The 18,128-nt window shown below is 54.1% G+C and overlaps 1 protein-coding gene across 3 annotated transcripts; it reads right to left on the minus strand.

Moving 5' to 3' along the window:
• Positions 1-3,707: 3,707 nt before the first annotated feature.
• Positions 3,708-16,825, minus strand: NECAP2 (NECAP endocytosis associated 2). Of its 3 annotated transcripts, none has more exons than XM_047082811.1 (8): positions 16,715-16,825; positions 14,068-14,168; positions 11,719-11,823; positions 11,551-11,632; positions 10,548-10,656; positions 8,381-8,558; positions 5,650-5,734; positions 3,708-4,917 (listed from the first exon to the last, which is right to left on the minus strand). In XM_047082811.1, the coding sequence occupies exons 1-8, from the start codon at positions 16,804-16,806 to the stop codon at positions 4,869-4,871; spliced, it is 801 nt and encodes a 266-aa protein (XP_046938767.1). In that variant the 5' UTR covers positions 16,807-16,825; the 3' UTR covers positions 3,708-4,868. The 3 variants fall into 3 exon arrangements, with proteins under 3 accessions (XP_046938767.1, XP_046938766.1, XP_046938765.1); XM_047082810.1 differs by having other exon boundaries at positions 5,650-5,737; XM_047082809.1 differs by lacking the exon at positions 8,381-8,558.
• Between the last annotated feature and the right edge of the window lie 1,303 nt (positions 16,826-18,128).

Raw genomic sequence — 18,128 nt, forward strand, 5'->3', positions numbered from 1 at the left:
CATGCTCCCTCCATGGACTGAGCCAGCCAGGTGCTGAGGAAATCATGCTTTGGAAAGTAAACAGTGATAGGTCATTTCTATTGTAACAAGAAGTTAGATTCTGTCCGCCCACTGGGCCTCAATCTCCCTCTGTTCTCCAAAGCACTGAATCAAATCATCCATTTTCAAAGGAGGAAGCAGGTCTGAAATCTCTAGGGCTGCGAGGGGGGCGTGCTTTGTCTGAAAAAGCATGTTTAATTTTATATTTGGAAAATAGAAAATACCCAGAAAGAAAAGAAGGCCTATGGCTGGGTATAGATGGGTAGGAAGGGGTGAATGGGAGTTTCATCTTTGTCGAAGAAGGGCCTGGGTTTTACATCTGCGAACCCACACTTGAGGCTGCGAACGTGGCCTTCAGGCTCTGCCAACCTGGGGTGGCACAGGCAAGGCTGCAGCCTGGGGCGCCTGGGCGTTTCAGTCAGTTAAGCATCTAATTCTTGATTAAGGCTCAGGTCACGATCTCATGGTTCATGAGTTCGAACCCCATGACAGGCTCTATGCTGACAGTGTGGAGCCTGCTTGGGATTCTCGCTCTCTGCCTCTCCCCCATCTCCAAAATAAATGAAAACTGGGGGGGGGGGGGGGAGGCCATAACCTGGGCCAAGGCTGAGAGCTATTGGTCAAGAAAGGTTTGGGTCAATCCCTAGAGTCTGGGGAAGGGGAGGAGGAGCTGCAAAATTGGGAGAAGGGCACAATTTCCCAAGGGGTGGCTGACCTCCGCCAGTAAGCACAGCTGGCCCCAGGTGCCCCAGGATGGTACAGATCTCTGTCACCCTGTCTGCACTCCCCAGACTTGCTGGGTTCCTACCAGGCCCTGACAGGCTCATGGACTCCCCAGTCCACTCCCGATCCCATCCCTGCAGAGCCCTCCGTCCAGAGTGCTCCTCAAGCACCAGGGTCTGGGTTCGCTGGTTCGCTGGTTCCCGATCGCTGCCCCTCCCTCCAGCCGACCTGCCCGTTGCCTCCACCAGGCCTCGCTTGGTTACCAGTACCTGCACCCCGGAGGCAGCCTACACTGGCTGCATACCACACTGTGCTGCCTGCTTCCTCTTAGATTCTCTCACTTCATCCTCGGTCCCCTCTGAACAGGATCTAGGCTGCAAAGCAGGTCCTAGGGTTGTTTCTATTTTACAGATAAAGAAACAGGACACTCAGAGAGGTACAGTCACTTGCCCAAGGATACGCACCAGGGAGTTCAGTGCCTTTCAATCTCATGTTCTTTCCCCTATACCACGCTACCTCATGTGAGACTTTGGGAGGGACAGCAAACACAGCGACTCTCTCCTGACCCTCTTACCCCCAGAGCCCATAGGAGCCTGCTGCGGGCAATCACATACTTACCCCGGCCTCTGCAGGAGGCCTCTGGCTCCCCTCTCTGTGAAGAGGCCGGGTCCCCTTCTGTGCCGAACCAGGGACTCTGCTCAGTTCAGCCCGGCCCGTGGTCATTTGAATCCCCAGAGCTGCTGCCCACTCTCCCGGCCCTATACCTAGATGGTGCTCAGCCCAGTGACCCCAAGACCAGCCACCGGAAGGGAATTGTGCCAGGGCCTCACCTGCTCACTGCAGAGGGCTCTAAATCTGCAATTCAGGTAACTGAAAAACAAGTGACTGACTGGAATTACCACCCCAGGGTTGCTAGGGCCAAATGCCTGCCAAATCCCGGTGCTAGGCTGGGTTGGACTCTGACCACCGTCAGCAAAACCACATTGACCAGGAGGCGTAGAGGACAGGCGTTCTGATTAATTGGATCCGCTGGGTATCTTATTAAGGTGTGTTATTTATTTTAATGTTTATTTTTGAGAGAGAGAGAGAGCGAGCAAGCACAAGCAGGGAGGGGCAGAGAGAGAGGGAGACACGGTATCTGAAGCAGACTCCAGGCTCTGAGCTGTCAGCACAGAGCCTGATGCAGAGCTTGAACTCAGGACCCATGAGATCATGACCTGAGCCGAAGTCGGAGCCACCCAGGCGCCCCCGAGACTCCCACTTCAAACACACTTTGCTCACTTCTTGTATTAGTTCTCTATTGCTGCATTGATAGGATTACCACAAATTTAACAGCTTAAAACATTTACTGGCTCAGTTGCTCTGGGTCCAGAGTCTGAGCCCAGCTTCACCGGGTCCTCTGCAGTCAAGGTTTGGCCAGGGCTGGGGCTCATCTAAATGACCAACTGGGGAAGGATCAGATTCCTAGCTCACGTAGTTTGGGCAAGCGCTCTGTTTCTTGCAGACTTGTCGGACCAGGAGCTCTGGTCTCCTGTTAGCTGTCAGCCAGGGGCTGCCCTCAGTTCCTTGCCTCTTCGACCCTCTGACGAGGGCAGCACACACGTGGCTAGTTGTTTCTCTAAAGCCAGTGAGACGGGATCTCAGCCAAGTCAGATGTTGTCATGTTCTGTGACTTAAGCACAGAAGCAACATCTCGTCACCTTTGCCTTATTGTATTGCTTGGAAGAAACGGGTCTGGCCTACGTCAAAGGAGGGGATTACGCGAGGTGTGCACGCCTGGTGGGGGTAATCATGGGGGCCACCTTTGTGGGTCCGGGGATTCAGATCCCCCAGCTCCGCAGAGTAGAGCCCAGGCCTGACGTTCCCCACCCCCAACCAATTTGGAAGCCCTGGCCAGGCGTCTAATTGAAGAGATGCCTGGTTTGGTATTGGGGGTTTTCCCGGGGACCCTGGCCCTATAGCAGGTTTTCTCCAGCCAGGATTCCAGTAGGCGATGGGAGAACACCAAACTGTTTCTCGCCCCACCCCTACCCGCCACAGATCTGTCAAGGTGTTTTTCAGGTTAGATCCTTGATGGCTGCTTCGCCAGCGGCCTCGCCACCCCTGTTATGAGTAATGGTTCCGGGCAAGTTATCTGATTCTCGGCAAAGGTCATTAAGGCCAAACTATGAGATGGGCGCCTCCTAATGCTTCTATGTCTCCTCTGAGTGACACCTGGGGTAAGGAAGGAGCCCGTGGTCACACACCTAACCAGGAGAGAGACTAGCTCCAAAGCCAAGGTCCACCTCCAGAACCCAAGCGCCCACCTCCAAGGGGAGGTACTTCCAACTCAAGGGTTCTTTCAAGTGTAAGCTTCCTCCCTTCCAGCCACCAGATGCTTCGGAAGAAAACAGATGGGACGTAAGAGAGACCCAAAGTTCTGAGATTCCTTTGATGCGAATTCCTTACTCTTACTCAAAGGGCACAGGACCCTCAATTCTAATTTTCTATGCCCCCCCCTTACCTGGTTTATTAGCCAGAGCAGCTGTTTCTTTCCATCAACAACAACAAAATCTGCAGCTTTCCTACCAAACCCTCAGGCACGGGAAGTGCCATGGCCTTTTCTTTTTGGCCTCTGCGTGCCCGTACACCCTTACCATCTCGGGAGATGCTTCCACGGTGAGGTCTCGGTGGGAGGCAGGGGCCCCCCTCCCACCTTACAAGGCAAGGAGCCCAAACATCCCAGAATGCCAAAAAGGCTGTGCCTTTCTAGGCGCACGGGAGAGGAGTTACTGGTTTCCTTAGGGCAAGAGGATGGAATTCTCTCATTGTGGCTAATCTGACACCTTGACATCAGACTTTGATCTGGACACGTGACCAGTGGTGAGAGGTGGCTGAGTCTAGCTGTGGCATCCCAGATGGTTTGGTGGCCGTGCTGCCGAAAACCTGTTCATCTTTGACGTACGTTGACAGACGCAAAAATATTTATTTCTTTATCTTAGGGAATCTGGTCCCACAAAAAGGCCAACACCTTTTTCATCTCATCGTCTTGACCCTCCAAAAAACAGATCTTTCGATTAAGAGGTAAGGTATGTCGATAAAAGCAAATTTAGAGGTGTGCTCAGATAAAATCATTTCTTACAGACCAGTACTACAGGCAACCCTAGACTTCCAGTTCACGCAGAACTCCCTTCTATCTGTCATGTACAGTCTCTGAAGGAGAAAAGAAAGTTAAGAGGTTGTCTGCAGACAAGGCACTTCAGAAACCACCTGGCGGCGGACAGGAAGGCCGAACCCCCACCTCCGTGAGAACAGCTCCAACGTTCCTGCTCAAACACTCTTCCGCCTGGCTTCCAGCGAGGCCTGCCTCAGCCCCGCACTGCCTACTGGGCCCGGAGGACCCGGCAACCAGGCCGCTTGGCCAGGACGAACACCGTTTTCTGAAGCTCAGCGCGGTTCCTGCGGCCGACGCCGTGGAATGCTTTCAGAGGCCCCTGCCGGGGCCTTTTGCAGGAGGAGTCCCTTTTGCAAGGGCGCGTTAGTGCAGATCAGCACGTTAGCAAAGCAAATCTTAAAAAAGGTTTTAAAAGCTGGTTAATACTCCTGATTCCCCTCCTGATTATCTGTTCAAGCTGCAGCCTATAAACCTGCCAGTAATCAGGAAGGAATCCCCCCTCTGAACCTTGAATGAAGTGGCTCCAGCCAATGGGAGTGCACAAAGCCCTCCTTCTGGACGCTGGTCATGTGACACTTGTAACCACTGAGAAGGGCCGATCTGAGTCCAGGCAGCACACTCAACCCCTTCTTTTGCTTTGGGGGCTTGTGTTTAATACGGGTCACTGTGATGGAAGCAGCAGTCTCGGAGTCTCTCATGTCAAGAGAACAGAGAAGGGGATGCCGGAGTTTTTCTCCTCCTGCGTTCTGGTGGCACACCTGAGTCCCAGGGAAGTGTGACATGTGCCAATTCGCTGCGAACATGCCAGTCTGTTAAGAACGTCAAGACGAGGAGGAGAGGGTCATGCTCCAGACAGAGGCTGGCCGCGGAGAGCTCCGTCCTCCTTCCTTTGGCCCAGGTGAGGCGGCTCCTTTCCAGAAGTTGTACGAGGAAGAAGAGGGGTGCGCTCAGATCAGAACTGGACCCAGCCCGTGCCTGGTTGAGTCTGGCTGGAAGTCGACCTGTAAAAGGGAAAAAAGGGAGGGGTGGGAGAGTTCAGATGTTTGAAAATATAAAGTCGATAAAATGTGGCTTCTCTCTGGGCAGAAAGAGCTCCAGGAAGCTGGTCCCCGAATGTTCTAGAGCAGGGGTCAGCAAACTACAGCCCAGGGACCAAATCTAGTCCTCTGCCTGTTTCTGTAAATAAAAGGTCACATTCACGGACACATCATCTATGGCTGCTCTTGAGCCACAAAAGCAAAACTGAGACCATAACGTCTGCGGAGTCTATACTAATTGCTATCTGGTCCGTTACAGAAAGCACGTGCCGAGTCCTGTCCTGCAGCCCATATAACGTCCGCAGAATACATTTAAGTTTGGAGCATCTCTTCACCTCGACTCCAAGGCAAGGCTTGAAATTTTATCGAGGCGAAGAAGGCAAGAGACCTTGCCTCGGAGGTCCCGTGAGGACGGGAGCGGAGGAGGAAGGGGGAGCTCCTAGTGAGGACGAGACCGGAGAGAGTCGCAAAGGGTAGCCCCAGGTCGCCCAGCAGTAGAAGGCAGCGAAAAGCCTTCACGGAGAGAAGTGTGCCACCCAAAGGAGGCACATGGGGCTCTGCCCTCCGGCCGGCCTGACAATCTGCGAGCGAGAGCTGCTGCTCTGAACACCACAACAAAAACACCTGGGCCGATCCCAGATTTCTCGAGAAGCAGCCCCGGCCCCAGTCCCACCACAAAAATGTGACCCTCCTCACCCTGTGGATTTGGTAAAGTCTCCCCAGATGTCGGCGGTGGCGGCGGTGGCAGGCTTGGGTTGTGGCCAGGACATGGTGGCACCTCCTACTGACGTCCCCACATCCGATGGGCAGGGAGGAGAGAAAAGGAGACACACGTCAGGGATCGCTCTTTTGGGTGGTCTCAGTGACCCTGAGAAATCAGCCTCATGACTCCAGGTGCCTGAGAAAGACACACGGAGACCTGCTCTGGGGCAACCAGACCCAGCGAGCTGCCACATTTCCGCCATCAGCTCATGAGGCCTTGAGGGCTCCTGGAGAAGAGTGGAAAGCCACGTATGAGGTGGAGGGGAGGGTGCAGTGAGGAGGAATCACACCTCACCTATCATCCCTACCTGAAGCTGACCTTGTTTCCAACGGCTGACGTTGGCCATCTGTTTAAAATTTACCATCTCCTGCCCTGGCTTCTTGAGCGGAGAATGCCCACCAAAGCTGCAAGCCCGTCTTCACGTAAAGCCCTCAGTCCAGTGTCTGGATCAACCGAATGAAAAAGTTATGCTCCGGACAAGTGGCAAGTGCTGGGACCCAAACAGGTTAGGGTTTGGGGAGAGCCTTCTAGAAGAAGCCACAGAAGCTGCTATCCGTGTGTACCTTTTCATCCAGGGAGGGGGCACAATGGGGCCGCAGGGGCTGTTTCTGTGTGTTTCTGGCACCTCTCCCAGGGCTAACCGCCCCTTCCAAAGGCCCTGAGCCTGCTACCCTCTGCCTTCCCACCAATTTGCTACGTCTCATCTGCTCTGGGCTGGGAGATCAGATAAAACCAGGGCCTTCAAGTGTTTAGTTTTACAGCTGGCCAAGTGCTTAAGCAGTGCTTTAAAGTGCACTATCTTTCAAACCCCATCACAGTCCCTGGGGGAAGATAGGCCGGGACCAACCGTGTGACTTCATGCACATTCCTCAGGTCTCAGTTCCCTTATCTCTCAAACGGAGACAACAACAGTGCTGACTTCACAGAACTGGTCTGTGTTTTGTTTGGTTTTGTTAAGTGGGCTCCACCACACCCAGCACGGAGCCCAACTCAGGGCTTGAACTCATGACCCTGGGATCAAGACCTGAGCTGAGCTGAAGACACTTAACCAACTAAGCCACCCAGGGTGGGGGTGGGGTGCTGACACCATTTCATCCGGAGACATGCTAATTGCCAGTCTGGCGCATTAGAGCACAGCCCTTGAGAGCAGCAGCTGTACTTGGAGTATCCCCAGGACCTGAAACACCGCCTGGCACATATACATATTCTGTATCAGCTGTTAAAAACGCACCAGCAACTGAGGAAAGGCCTAAGACTGGCTCTCAGACCTCAGCGAGCACACAACACTAAGAACATAGACGTTCGTGCCCCTGTCCCTGGTGATGCCAAGGTAGGTGGTCCTATACGGTGCTAAAAGGATAGTTCCAGGTGTCGGGGCCGGGGCTCACTGACTGCTACTCCTGCCCACTCCTGGGCTGGGAATCCCCCACAGGGCTGAGGTTGGAAGCCCGACCTCCAGACAGGGAAGCCAACGTCCACACCCCTAAGAGAGAACGAAAGCAGGACTCCTGCCTAGATCCTGCCCCCTGCCAGAACCTGGTGAGATCTGCATGGAGAAAGTGGGCTGGTGACAATCACCCAGCCTGGGGAAGGCCAGGAGCATCCAGCTAGGCTGGGCAGGTAGGGTGGGGAGGCCAAGGAAATGGGCTAGCTCCCCGGCATTATCAGCAGCTGGTAATAGGCACAAACCTCTGGAATCCCAGGGTCTCCAAAAGCCGTTCCTTACACCTCAGAACAAGCACCAGCATAGTGTGCTGGGGGAGTTAGCTCTCAGTTTCCCAGCACCCCAAGGGCCTTACAAGGAGCGTGCTCCAAACTAAATCCCCAATTTTATTTCCCACCACTCACCTTGGCAGACTTATGCTACATCCATAACCTTAAATACACCAGATGTTTAAAACCCTGAGCCTTGGCCACCTGGGTGGTTCAGTCCCTTGAGTGTCTGACTCTTGATTTCAGCTCAGGTCATGATCTCACGGTTCGTGGGATGGGGCCCTGTGTTGGGCTCTGTGTTGACATATGGAGCCTGCTTAGGATTCTCTCTCCCCCTCTCCCTGCCCCTTCCCTATTCTCTCATGTGTGCTCTCTCTCAAAATTAATTAATTGAAAAAAAAACCAAAAACCTGAGCCCCATTCACACTCTTGTCTCTCTCTGCGACGCCAAGCATCATTCCCCTGCCCCAATCTCTTTCCTTAAAGGCCCAGTTCAATTCCACCTTTTGCGTGAAGCCTCCCCACACCATGCTGGCTGGTAGTATGTGGACCCATACATTTGGTCTTTGTGTCCATGACTCCTCTCTCCTACTAGATATGAGTAGTCGACATGAGCAGACCATGTCTCCATCACCCACCCACTCGACAAACACTGAGCAGCCTCTGAGAGCCAAGAACGCACGTGTGGGTGATTTCACAGCCATGAACAAGTTTCAGTCCCTGCCCCATCAGGGGCAGACAGAGGCACCGAGGGGGTTAGTGGTGGGCATCAGAGAACAGAGGAAGCCCTTACCCAGTCTGGGCAGGATCACCTTCTAGTTTGTCACATACAGGTACCGGATGATGGACCAGTGTGAGTGCAGGAGGGAACACGCCACGGAGCCCCAGCCACCGGGGTGGGGAGAGGAACCCACAGGGCAGGTTCAGCAACAAGCACTCCGGAGCACTGACCTGAACTGGGAGCAACTGCTGTCTGGCCGAGGGACCCCCCCGCAGACAGCTGCTCCCCAGGAGGGGGGATCAGGGTGGAGGTTTTGCCCCCTGGAGGCGGGGGAAGCAGGCTCAAGCCCCCTGTGCTGGCGGGCCGGGCTCGGGGAGTCCCAGCCGCTCCTTCCTTCTTCTTCATGTTCTAAAGAGAGGAGAGGAATGCAAGCCAGTCAGCTCTGCTGGGGTCCCACTCCCACTGGAAAACCCCACAGGGAGGGCCACAGCGGCCCCCAAGCCCCAAATGTCTGTATAACCACAAGACGGTCAAGAGCTGTCCAGCACTCTCACTGTTACGAACAGTACTCAATGCGGCACAATTCTGGAGCTATTCCCAAATACGTTTCATTTTAAGACTCGGCACTGGCTTCATTAATTATCAGAGAAATACAAATCAACACCACAAATGAAAACTAGTGCTGTGCCAGTACACGCCCACCAGAACGGCTAAAATGTAGGCTGTCAAGTACCAACAAGGATAGGGAACAACCAGAACATTCCCACACTGCTGGTGGAAGCACAAACGGGGAAAACTCCTTGGAAAGACAGCTTCAAAGAATCTATAAAGCCGAGCACGCCAACGGATGACCCAGCAATTCCCCTCCTGGAAACAGACCTCCCAGGAATGCGTTCTCACATGCACTTGGACGTTCACAGCCGCACCATTTGTGAAAGCTCCAAACTGGCAAGCGCTCCGGTTGAACGGTAACACCGGGGCACATTCTCATCACGAAATACGCCACCACAGTGACAACAGACAAGTTACGTGCACCAAACGGAGGCTCTCACAAACGCTACACTGGATCAAGGGGTTACACACACAAGAGCACAAAGCGGAGGATTCATTCATAAAAGGCACAAACAAAATCTAGGGCGTCCAACGTCAGGACAGTAGCTACTCTAGCCTGTGGACGGGAGCAGGGGAGGGGCTTCCAAGTGCTGATAATCTCTGCTTCTTGATCTGGGGCTCGTTTGGGTGGGCACGTTTGGTTTTCAAAAATTCACCGCCTTCTACATTTATAACGTGTGTGCTTTTCTGTGCGCGTATCATACTTCAGTAAGACCTTAAAAAATCCCCAAAACCTGAGTCCCAACGTGAGCCAGAAACCAGTGCTAGTTACAAGGATGAAGACACAGTCCCCACCTTATAAGGGGAGCAGCAGCTTAATCCAATGCTAAAACCATAGCCCTGAAGTCAGAAGCCTCACAGCCCTCGCTGGGAGTCCAGCTGTGCTGGTTATTTGCAGCTCTATGACCTGGGCAAGTTCCTTAATCTCGCTAAGCCTCAACTTCCTCGTCTGTAAAATGGGAGAACATTTGAGTCATGTAAGTGCCTAAGAACACTACCTGGCACACAGCTGATGCTCATTAAATGCTAGTCCCCTCCCAGCAAGAGAGGAATCACATCCCAACCAGTCCACTGGGTATGACCGGTATTTTCTCTTAAGGGCCAGCTGGCCAACTTCAAGGGTCCCAAATCATCACCATCATGAAGCAGAAAAGAGGAGAAAGAGACAGTGTAAGTAAAAAGGAAGAGCATTATTTTAGGGTTACAAAGTTTCTTCAAAAAACATTTCCATCTGGTCCTTGGTTCCCCCAAATCACTCCAACCCCCCTCCCTGTAGCCGGGTGAGGACCAAGCCTTGGCCACCCAGCCCAGCACTATCTTTTCCCATTTTCAACAGGAGCTAGCAAGGGGACACCCCCAGGTGCCGGGCAGCTTAGGACGAAGACACGGGGTGTCAGGACACCGCCACTGGCAGGAGCTGCCCATGACTCCCGGCATCCACCTCAGCGCCCTTCTGCCCAGAGCAGAAGGCTCTGGCTTCTTCCAAAAAGCCTTCCTGGCTTCCCCAAGCTCTAGGCTGCGTGCCCCTCCTCTAGGAGCTCATGGCACTGAGCACGTCCCCTCCCCTGCCAGGTTGTGATCGCTGTTCGTCTCGTCCATCTCCGTTGAACTTTGAGCTCCACGACAGCTGAGCCCTCTCGCCCACCCATGGCCCAGTACCTGGCACAAGGCAGCTGCTCAACAAGTATCGGCTCAACTGATGGAACTGAATTATGGGAAAAGAGGGGTGGGCTCTGGGCCGGGCTTGGGTGCCTGCCAACAAAGCCAAGTGAGGGTGGGACTCACCGCGATGTTGAGCTTGATGGTCTGGCCCTCTTTGAAGCCTAGGTCCAACTTGGGGCCCAGGTCGGGGTTCTGGGCTTGTTTTGCAAATTCACACTGCTGTTTCACCCACCTGGGGAGAGAACAGGAAGAAAAGCGTGACAACGAGACCAGGTGCCCTGCTTAGAAAGAGCACACGTGGGCTTGCTACTTGGACCTGAATTCAAATCCTGACTCTTGTCACATAAGCAGCCGCGCGCACATCCGTTACCTCATCAGCAAAATGGGATGACGATCCTATGTGTCTTAATGACTGCTATGAACATTCGGTGAGCTCATTTATGTACAAGACGGTCCTGACACCTGTCTTTAGGAAATCTGAGAACCTGGCCCTTTCCTCCCCAGCACTTGGCGTGAGAACTAAGACTACGTATCCACACGCCGGGCCCAACGACTCTTAAGGTAGCTGGTGAGACAAGACAGATGCCCAGGCGGTAGAGAGCAACACCAAGGTCCCCCACCCGCCATCTGATACCCATCCAGCAGCCACCCAGGGACACGTCAGGGAAGTGCCGGGGGTGCCCACGTGAGTGGCGGCACTCTTTCCAACGTGCCAGCAGCCAGAGGTGGGGGCCTGCAGGTGGCAGGGGCACAGTCCTTCCTGTCCCGTCTTCTAGCTTTAGAAAGGACTCCCAGGACATCTGGTAGGTGGCCGAGGATCGCGCCACTTATCGTACCTGGGGGAACTGGCTCAGCAAGGCCACGTGAGCCTTGCACGGACTCTGGCACCTCTGGTGCCTGGTATGGGAAGAGGAATGGCATCCCAGAGGCTGGGCCGGCTGACCCTGGGAAAAGGAGACGGCTCGAAAGCAGAGAAGGCAGCCTGCCCCACAGGAGCAGCGGGTTCCCCCGGGGCGCCGCCAGGAGACGAATCCCACACAACCACCGGGGTATCCTAAGCTGGGAGGCCATTCTGTCCAGGAAAGAAGGGAGGAGGCGTGAGCACGTGTGTCCTGCAACCACTCACTTGAAATGGTCCTGCAACGCGACATTGAAGTCAAAGGCGTCGCCGCGGTCCCCGAAGCCAATTCCAATAAACGCCCGGCGCCCTGGGGGACAACGCAGGATTAATCCCACTCGCCAGAGGCAGAGGAAACCTTTCTCAGTGGGAGGAACTACCAAGCCCTGCACGCACCGTTTCCATCTTCGATGCGGATAACGAAGTACCTGCTGGAATCCGTCACGCTCTCCACGGCCGTGCCAGGAAACTGATCCACCGGGGCCTGAGCAAAGAGCTCCCCTGGAAACACAAGGGAGGGTGAGCCTCGAGCCCCCTTCCAGCCTGACATTTCTATCCCACCACTGGGCCCTTTTCCCTAAAAGGCAGGTAGGCAAACCTTACTCTCGAGTTCAAATCCAATCTATTCTAACGGGACCGGCAGACACAAGAAACATAAGTAAGGAAAGGTTTAAGTCAGAGGGGGCTTAGAGGTCAGACAAGGCCCAGTTTTAACATTTTTAACTTAACTGCCAAACTTTTCAAAATCAAACTACATGTAAAATAATCCAGGTTTCTGGCTTCTCTTAAAACCTAAAGCCCATTCTCTCGGGAGCGGGCTAGAGTCTACCCGCCTCACCTGTAACGTTACTTGTCTGCACTCGAGGGCCCGGGAGCAGGCAAGCCCCCAGGTAGAGCACAAGCTTTCTGAGGCAGGACTGCAGACGGGCTGGTGGACCCAGGGGAAAGAGGGTTTGGGCACTCACGGAAGGATCTGAAGCAGCCAGGACAAAGGGGCCACTGGTCTTAAAAGGAGCCCTGGTGAAATGCATCCCCTGTCCCTCTGGCTCTCCAGGCCCCAGCACAGCACACACTTCTGGGGACATTCTGGACCTGCGTCATCTCCACAGGTGCCGACCTCCGTTCACAGGTTCAGTACTCGACCCAGGATTTACAACTGACTGCTGGTTCAGAGGTGACTGCCATCAAGGCTGAAGTGAACCGAAATCAGTGTCCCTGAAGTCTGCAGCTTCTTGATAATTTCTCTGACCCCCCTAGTTGGGTCCCTGGCATCTGGAACTCAGCTGGGTGCCTTCAGCCGAGAGCAGCGATTCTCAACCAGGGGTGATTTTGCTCACCTTTCCCCCAGGGGAGACGTGGCAATGTGTGCAGTCATTTGTGGTGTTCACAACTTGGGGGGGGGGGGGGGTGGGGGCGGGCGGTGCCATTGGCATCTAGTAGACAGAGGCCAGGGATGTTGCTAAATACCTTAAATTTGACTTAGCCCACAACACTCACGTGGCCTAAATGTCACTAGCACGGAGGCTGAGAAACCCTGGCCCAAAATGACTGCAGAATGAGACAACCAGGACCCAGTGGGCGCGACCCCAAGCCAAGGGCATGCTGGGGTGGCTCCTACAGGTGAGGCTCAGCTCTACGCAGTTGCTGTTACACTCAGCGGTCACCCGGAAGTCAGCTCCCAAGGCTCCCAGGAAACAGGTGTTGCCATCCCTTGGGAGGTCACCCGGGACACCCCAGCACGCTGCACAGCCAGAGTTCTCTGGCCTAGTCATGGCAGCTGTCTTCTCAACCTCCTCTGCCGCCAATACCCGTCAACTCCACGCTCCAGAGCAAATCGACGCTTTGGATCACCTTGCAGTTCACAAAGCAATTGGCTAAATATGTGCTCACTTCACATTTCCAACAGCCTTGTGAAAACAGAAGCTAAGGTGACCCCCATTTCAAAAAGGAGGCCGAGGCACTAGAGGCCACATGGCTCGCGCAAGGTCTCAGAGCTCAGACACAAGTGACACAGTTCTGAAAGAGGCAGCCCATTTTGCCTATGACTCTTTACACTTTGTCCTGCCCCACAAAGAACAATCTCTATATGTTAGAAAAATAAATGACCGAATGTTCTGGCACCCGACCCAGCAGGCGCTGTGCCCGATCCCTGCCTTCGGGGCTGGGACTATTTCAGGCCACAATGCCCCCCACAGCTCACCCAGAGACACTAGGGGCACAGGACTTCCAGATTTCCCCTAAGGTAACATCTGCCAGCTGACCCCGACACAGCCCAGCTTGGCTCGTCCTTTCACCAGAAAAGAGCTGAGCAGGACACTTTCCAGCTCTTTCGGTTAATAGGCGTGGTCAGTCTGGGGAGCTACCATTTAGTCGATAAACAGAATTCCTGAGTAAGCAGCAGAGAGCTCAGCCGCCAAGGGCTGTGTGTCTTCCCCCAGCTCGTCTTCAAGGCAAACTCTGGGGCTTCCTCCTTGGGACCAACCTGCAGTTCTCCTCTCCTTGAGCTCCCAAATTAGTATTTTCTTAAGGAAAACCAGGTGCTTGACAGGCACTCCCTTTTACACCTGGAGACAGTGGTTTCTGCAATTAAAGGCTGGGGCAGGGGGGATGGAGACAGTTTAAAGGTACAGTCGGTCCTTCGATTTCCAGGATCCGTTCCCATGACCCGTGAGTGGACCGGCCTGGGCCCTTGACAGAGTAGGAGGTGCGGCCTCTCAGCCCCAGGAGGGCCTCCCTTGCCTTTACCTGAGGTCCTGTCCTCCAGCTTGATGTAGGCCACCTGCCCTTTTGCAGTGATCCGCAGCCGGCCACTCCATGATGGCTGGTCCAGCTGCCACTCCGCGGCCCTAAGGGGACAAAAACCATTGAGCCTCTGCTAGAGGCTCCTGCTCCCTCACTCCAGTGCTGGGGACAGGAATGGAAAGGGCACCCAGGCTGCTTGCTCTAGACCAGAGGTTGAAAAGGGCCATACAATCTTTGTCACAACTACTCACGCTGCCGTGGTAGCGTGAAAGCAGTCACAGATGCTACATGAGCATGTTGGTGCTTTAAGTATTTTAACTGAGTGTTTTCTACTGCGACTGTATTTCAGTGCAGCTTTATGGACACTAAAGATTTGAATCTCGTATAATTTTTTTTTAATTTTTTTAATGTTTATTTTTGAGAGAGAGAGAAACAGAGCATGTGCAGGGGAGGGGCAGAGAGCAAGGGAGACACAGAATCCGACGCAGGCTCCAGGCTGTCAGCGCAGAGCCCGACGCAGGGATCGAACTCACAAACCTCGAGATCAGGACCTGAGCTGAAGTCGGACACTTAACCGACTGAGCCACCCAGGCGCCCCGCATATAATTTTCAATTAAGAAATATTTTTTTCTTTAAATGTTCTCCAACTATTTAAAAATGTAAAAACCATTCTCAGCTTGTGAGACATTTGGAAACACAGTGAGTCGCACTTTGCCTACCCCAATTCTAGACTACAGAGAACTTCTCTGAAGTAGGACTTTGCAATTTTCTTTTTTTTTTAAGTGTTTATTTTTTTTTTGGGGGGGGGAGAGGGAGAGAGAGAGAGAGAAAGCCAGTAGGGGGGGTGCAGAGAGAGAAGGGGACAGGGGGTCTGAAGTGGGTTCCGCGCAGACAGCAGAGATCTGGATGTGGGACTCGAACTGAACTGTGAGATCATGACCTGAGCTGAAGGCAGGCGCTTAACTGACTGAGCCACCCAGGCGTCCCTCCAGTTTTCTTTCTGTAAAGGAAGTAGCTACTGGGTCTGCCGTTTAAGACGCTGCCAGGCTGCACGGGCCAGAGTGACCATTTGGGACGACTGAGACGATCTTCAAAGAAAGGCAAAGAGGGAGTGATCATTAGGAGAAAGAGAAAAGGAGAGCAACCATCCGTGTGAGAAAAGGGGATGGGTGTTCAAGAAATACAATCTCAAAGGTGTCCTAGGCAGGAAGAACCACAGGACATCATGGACCTTCTTGGGGGACTTTTAAGGCAGTAACTGCACATTTTATTTCTAAGAAGCAGTTCAGTAAAACCCCCAAATACCAAGAACCTTGGGTGTTTCCAAGAGGCTTTTCTTGGAAGTCCCTGAGCAGAAGTCAGGCCTTTGAGCGACACCATAACGTGCACACAGGTTGTTTTCTGGCCACACAAATGCAGACTCTCAATTCACAAGTCAGCGGACTCAGTTTCGGTTCCTCTTAATGGGGCAACACAGGCCTTAGATTCAAGCCCAGCAGAGCTCTGAGGATGAAATGCAGGGACTGCCAGTTTCCTCTACGCCACACCAGCCAGCCCCGACACTTGGGAGACTCACTCTCTGGGGGACCAGGAGGGACAAAGCCCATCCTACTTAAGGGGATCGCAGTCGATGACCATCCCCGGTTTGGTGTCCCACCTCCAGTCCGACGACAGAAAGTGAATGTTTTTGTCATCGTTCCTATTGTTGCTTTCATACTCTTTTTAAGTTACATCACGGATGTAGTAGGTGTTCAAGAAAAGAATCTGTTCTCTAGAAAATCAGCTACGAGTCCGCATTAACACAACTGGAGAGTAACAAGAGGCCAGAGATGCGGACGCGCCACCGTTCTCGCGGTGCAGGCCAATCCTGTATCTCCAAACAACTTAAACAAACACGGCCTTCAAGAGCGACCCCACCCCCAACCCAGTGGCACAAAACAGCCACAGATCAGGCGGTCTGTAACAGGTACATTTTTCTTCTGCCTCTTTTCACAGGCAACGCACCCAACATGGTAACAAAATGCGAACAGTACAAAAAAAGGATGCCTTGAAAGGAAGTCTCCTTCCAACCCCCCACTGTCCTGCGTTCCCTTCCTGACGCCACAAGCACCTGTTTATCACCGGAGACGCGCGGATGGGCTCCTCCCAACCGCCACAGGCTGTGACAGGGTCTAAGGTTCGTGAGAAGGGGGCTGGGCAGGGAGGGGTCCCCGGGCTTTGGCCCCCCGCTTCCGGCTCGGACGGGTCATTTTGGCCGGTTCTCGACTCCCTTCCTTCCCCTGGGGATTTCCGCCTGAGATAGGACCCCTCCCCCTTCAGGCTTTTCAAGGTTCCCTCCAAGGCCAGTTGGCGCTGAAAGAAAAGGTCTTGTGAAACCCCCACTCCCAGCCGCTTTCAGGGTACCCGGCAGCCCACAGGCTAGACACGGCTTTAACGCCTTCCGCGCGCCGGGAGCCCCGTGCTTGGGACTGAGACGGCCCAAAGTCTGGGTCCCTCTTGCTGCTCTGGCCTCGAGCTGGGAGAAGCCGCGGCATTACCTCCCGCCTCTCCCCTACACCCGCCGGGGCCGTCCTCGGCTTCCCAGTGGGCGTGTCGGCCGGCGGGGAAGGGGTTAAGTCGGGGTTAGCCCGGGCCGGCGGCGAGCGGTCACCTGTAACCACGGTTGGTGGCTCGCGGCGGGATGCGGTAGACGTGGACCTCCGGCTTGACACAGAGCACCGACTCGTACTCGCCCTCCTCCATCGCGACGCCCGGAACCCGCCGGACTTCCGGCTCCTTCCCAGCAGCGGGGCCGGAAGCGGCGCGACTCTATGGCCCGGGTCAGGCTAGAGCGGCGGCTTGCGGTCCTCCGCCCGTTTGTCTCCCGCGCGCCCTCTGCTGGCCGCTCTGGCTCCAGACGTGCGGCCGAAGGATTCTAGAGCCGAAGCGATGAGGTCCAAGAGCGGGGGGGGGGGGGGGGGGGGGGGGGGGGGGGGCTTCCCGCTCCCGCAAGGCCGAATGGGCAGCCGAGACAACTTGGGTACAGACCCAGCTGCAATCAGCCCTCCGGTTGTGGGGCATCCCCATCTGACACCTGGGCCCAGCTGGCTGAGATTCCAGGCTGGATCTACCTACACAGTTCACCCTGAAGCCTCTCTCTTCCCTCTGCTCTTCCTGCGTGTCCTTCCTTCTCCTGACTCCAGATGATTCCCTGAGGCTACTTCTCCTTGAGAGATGCTTGGGATGCCCTGACCCCTCCACCCGTATTCTAACCCACCACATGCCCGAGGCCCAGTGTGGCCTAGACTCAACAAAGAGCGAAGTTTAGTAACATAACTAATTAAAAAACAATCCCCCCTTAAAAAGGGGTGTCTGGGTAGCTTGGCGGGTTAAGGCTCCGACTCTTGATTTCGGCTCAAGTCGTGATCTCACGGTTCCTGGGATCTAGCCCCAGGTAGGGCTCTGCACTGACAGCATGGAGCCGGCTTAGGATTCTCTCTCTCCCTCTCTCTCTCTCTCTCTCTGCCCCTCCCCCACTTGCTCCCTCTCTCTGTCTTCTCAAAATAAATAAATAAACATTAAAAAAAAAAAAAAGAGGGGCTCCTGGGTGGCTCAGTCGGTTGAGCGTCCGACTTTGGCCCAGGTCATGATCTCGCGGTTTGAGAGTTCGAGCCCCGCGTCGGGCTCTGTGCTGACGGCTCAGAGCCTGGAGCCTGTTTCAGATTCTGTGTCTCCCTCTCTCTCTGACCCTCCCCTGTTCATGCTGGGTCTCTCTCTGTCTCAAAAATAAATAAAAACGTTAAAAATAAAAATTAAAAAAAAAAAAAAGAACCCCAGTCCTAGTTCGAATTTCTCATAGAATGTTACGGGGATACATATTGTCCCACCATAGTCAAATTCTCCAAACGCCTTCTCCTGTACCATTCTCTCATTTCTTCCACAATTATTTAGTAAGTGCTTACAACCTGCCAGGTCCTATGCGGAGAGCTTTGCTCCACCAAAGCTTTGCTCCACCCCCAACTCCCCTCTCCTCCCTCTCTCTCCTTTTACTCACTCTGTACAAGTACTTTATCATAGAATTAATC

The sequence above is a fragment of the Lynx rufus genome, unplaced genomic scaffold (genome assembly GCF_022079265.1).
Source record: "Lynx rufus isolate CCGP_SWC_20201006 ecotype Redwood Valley unplaced genomic scaffold, mLynRuf1.p SCAF_2, whole genome shotgun sequence".
NCBI lineage: Eukaryota > Metazoa > Chordata > Mammalia > Carnivora > Felidae > Lynx > Lynx rufus.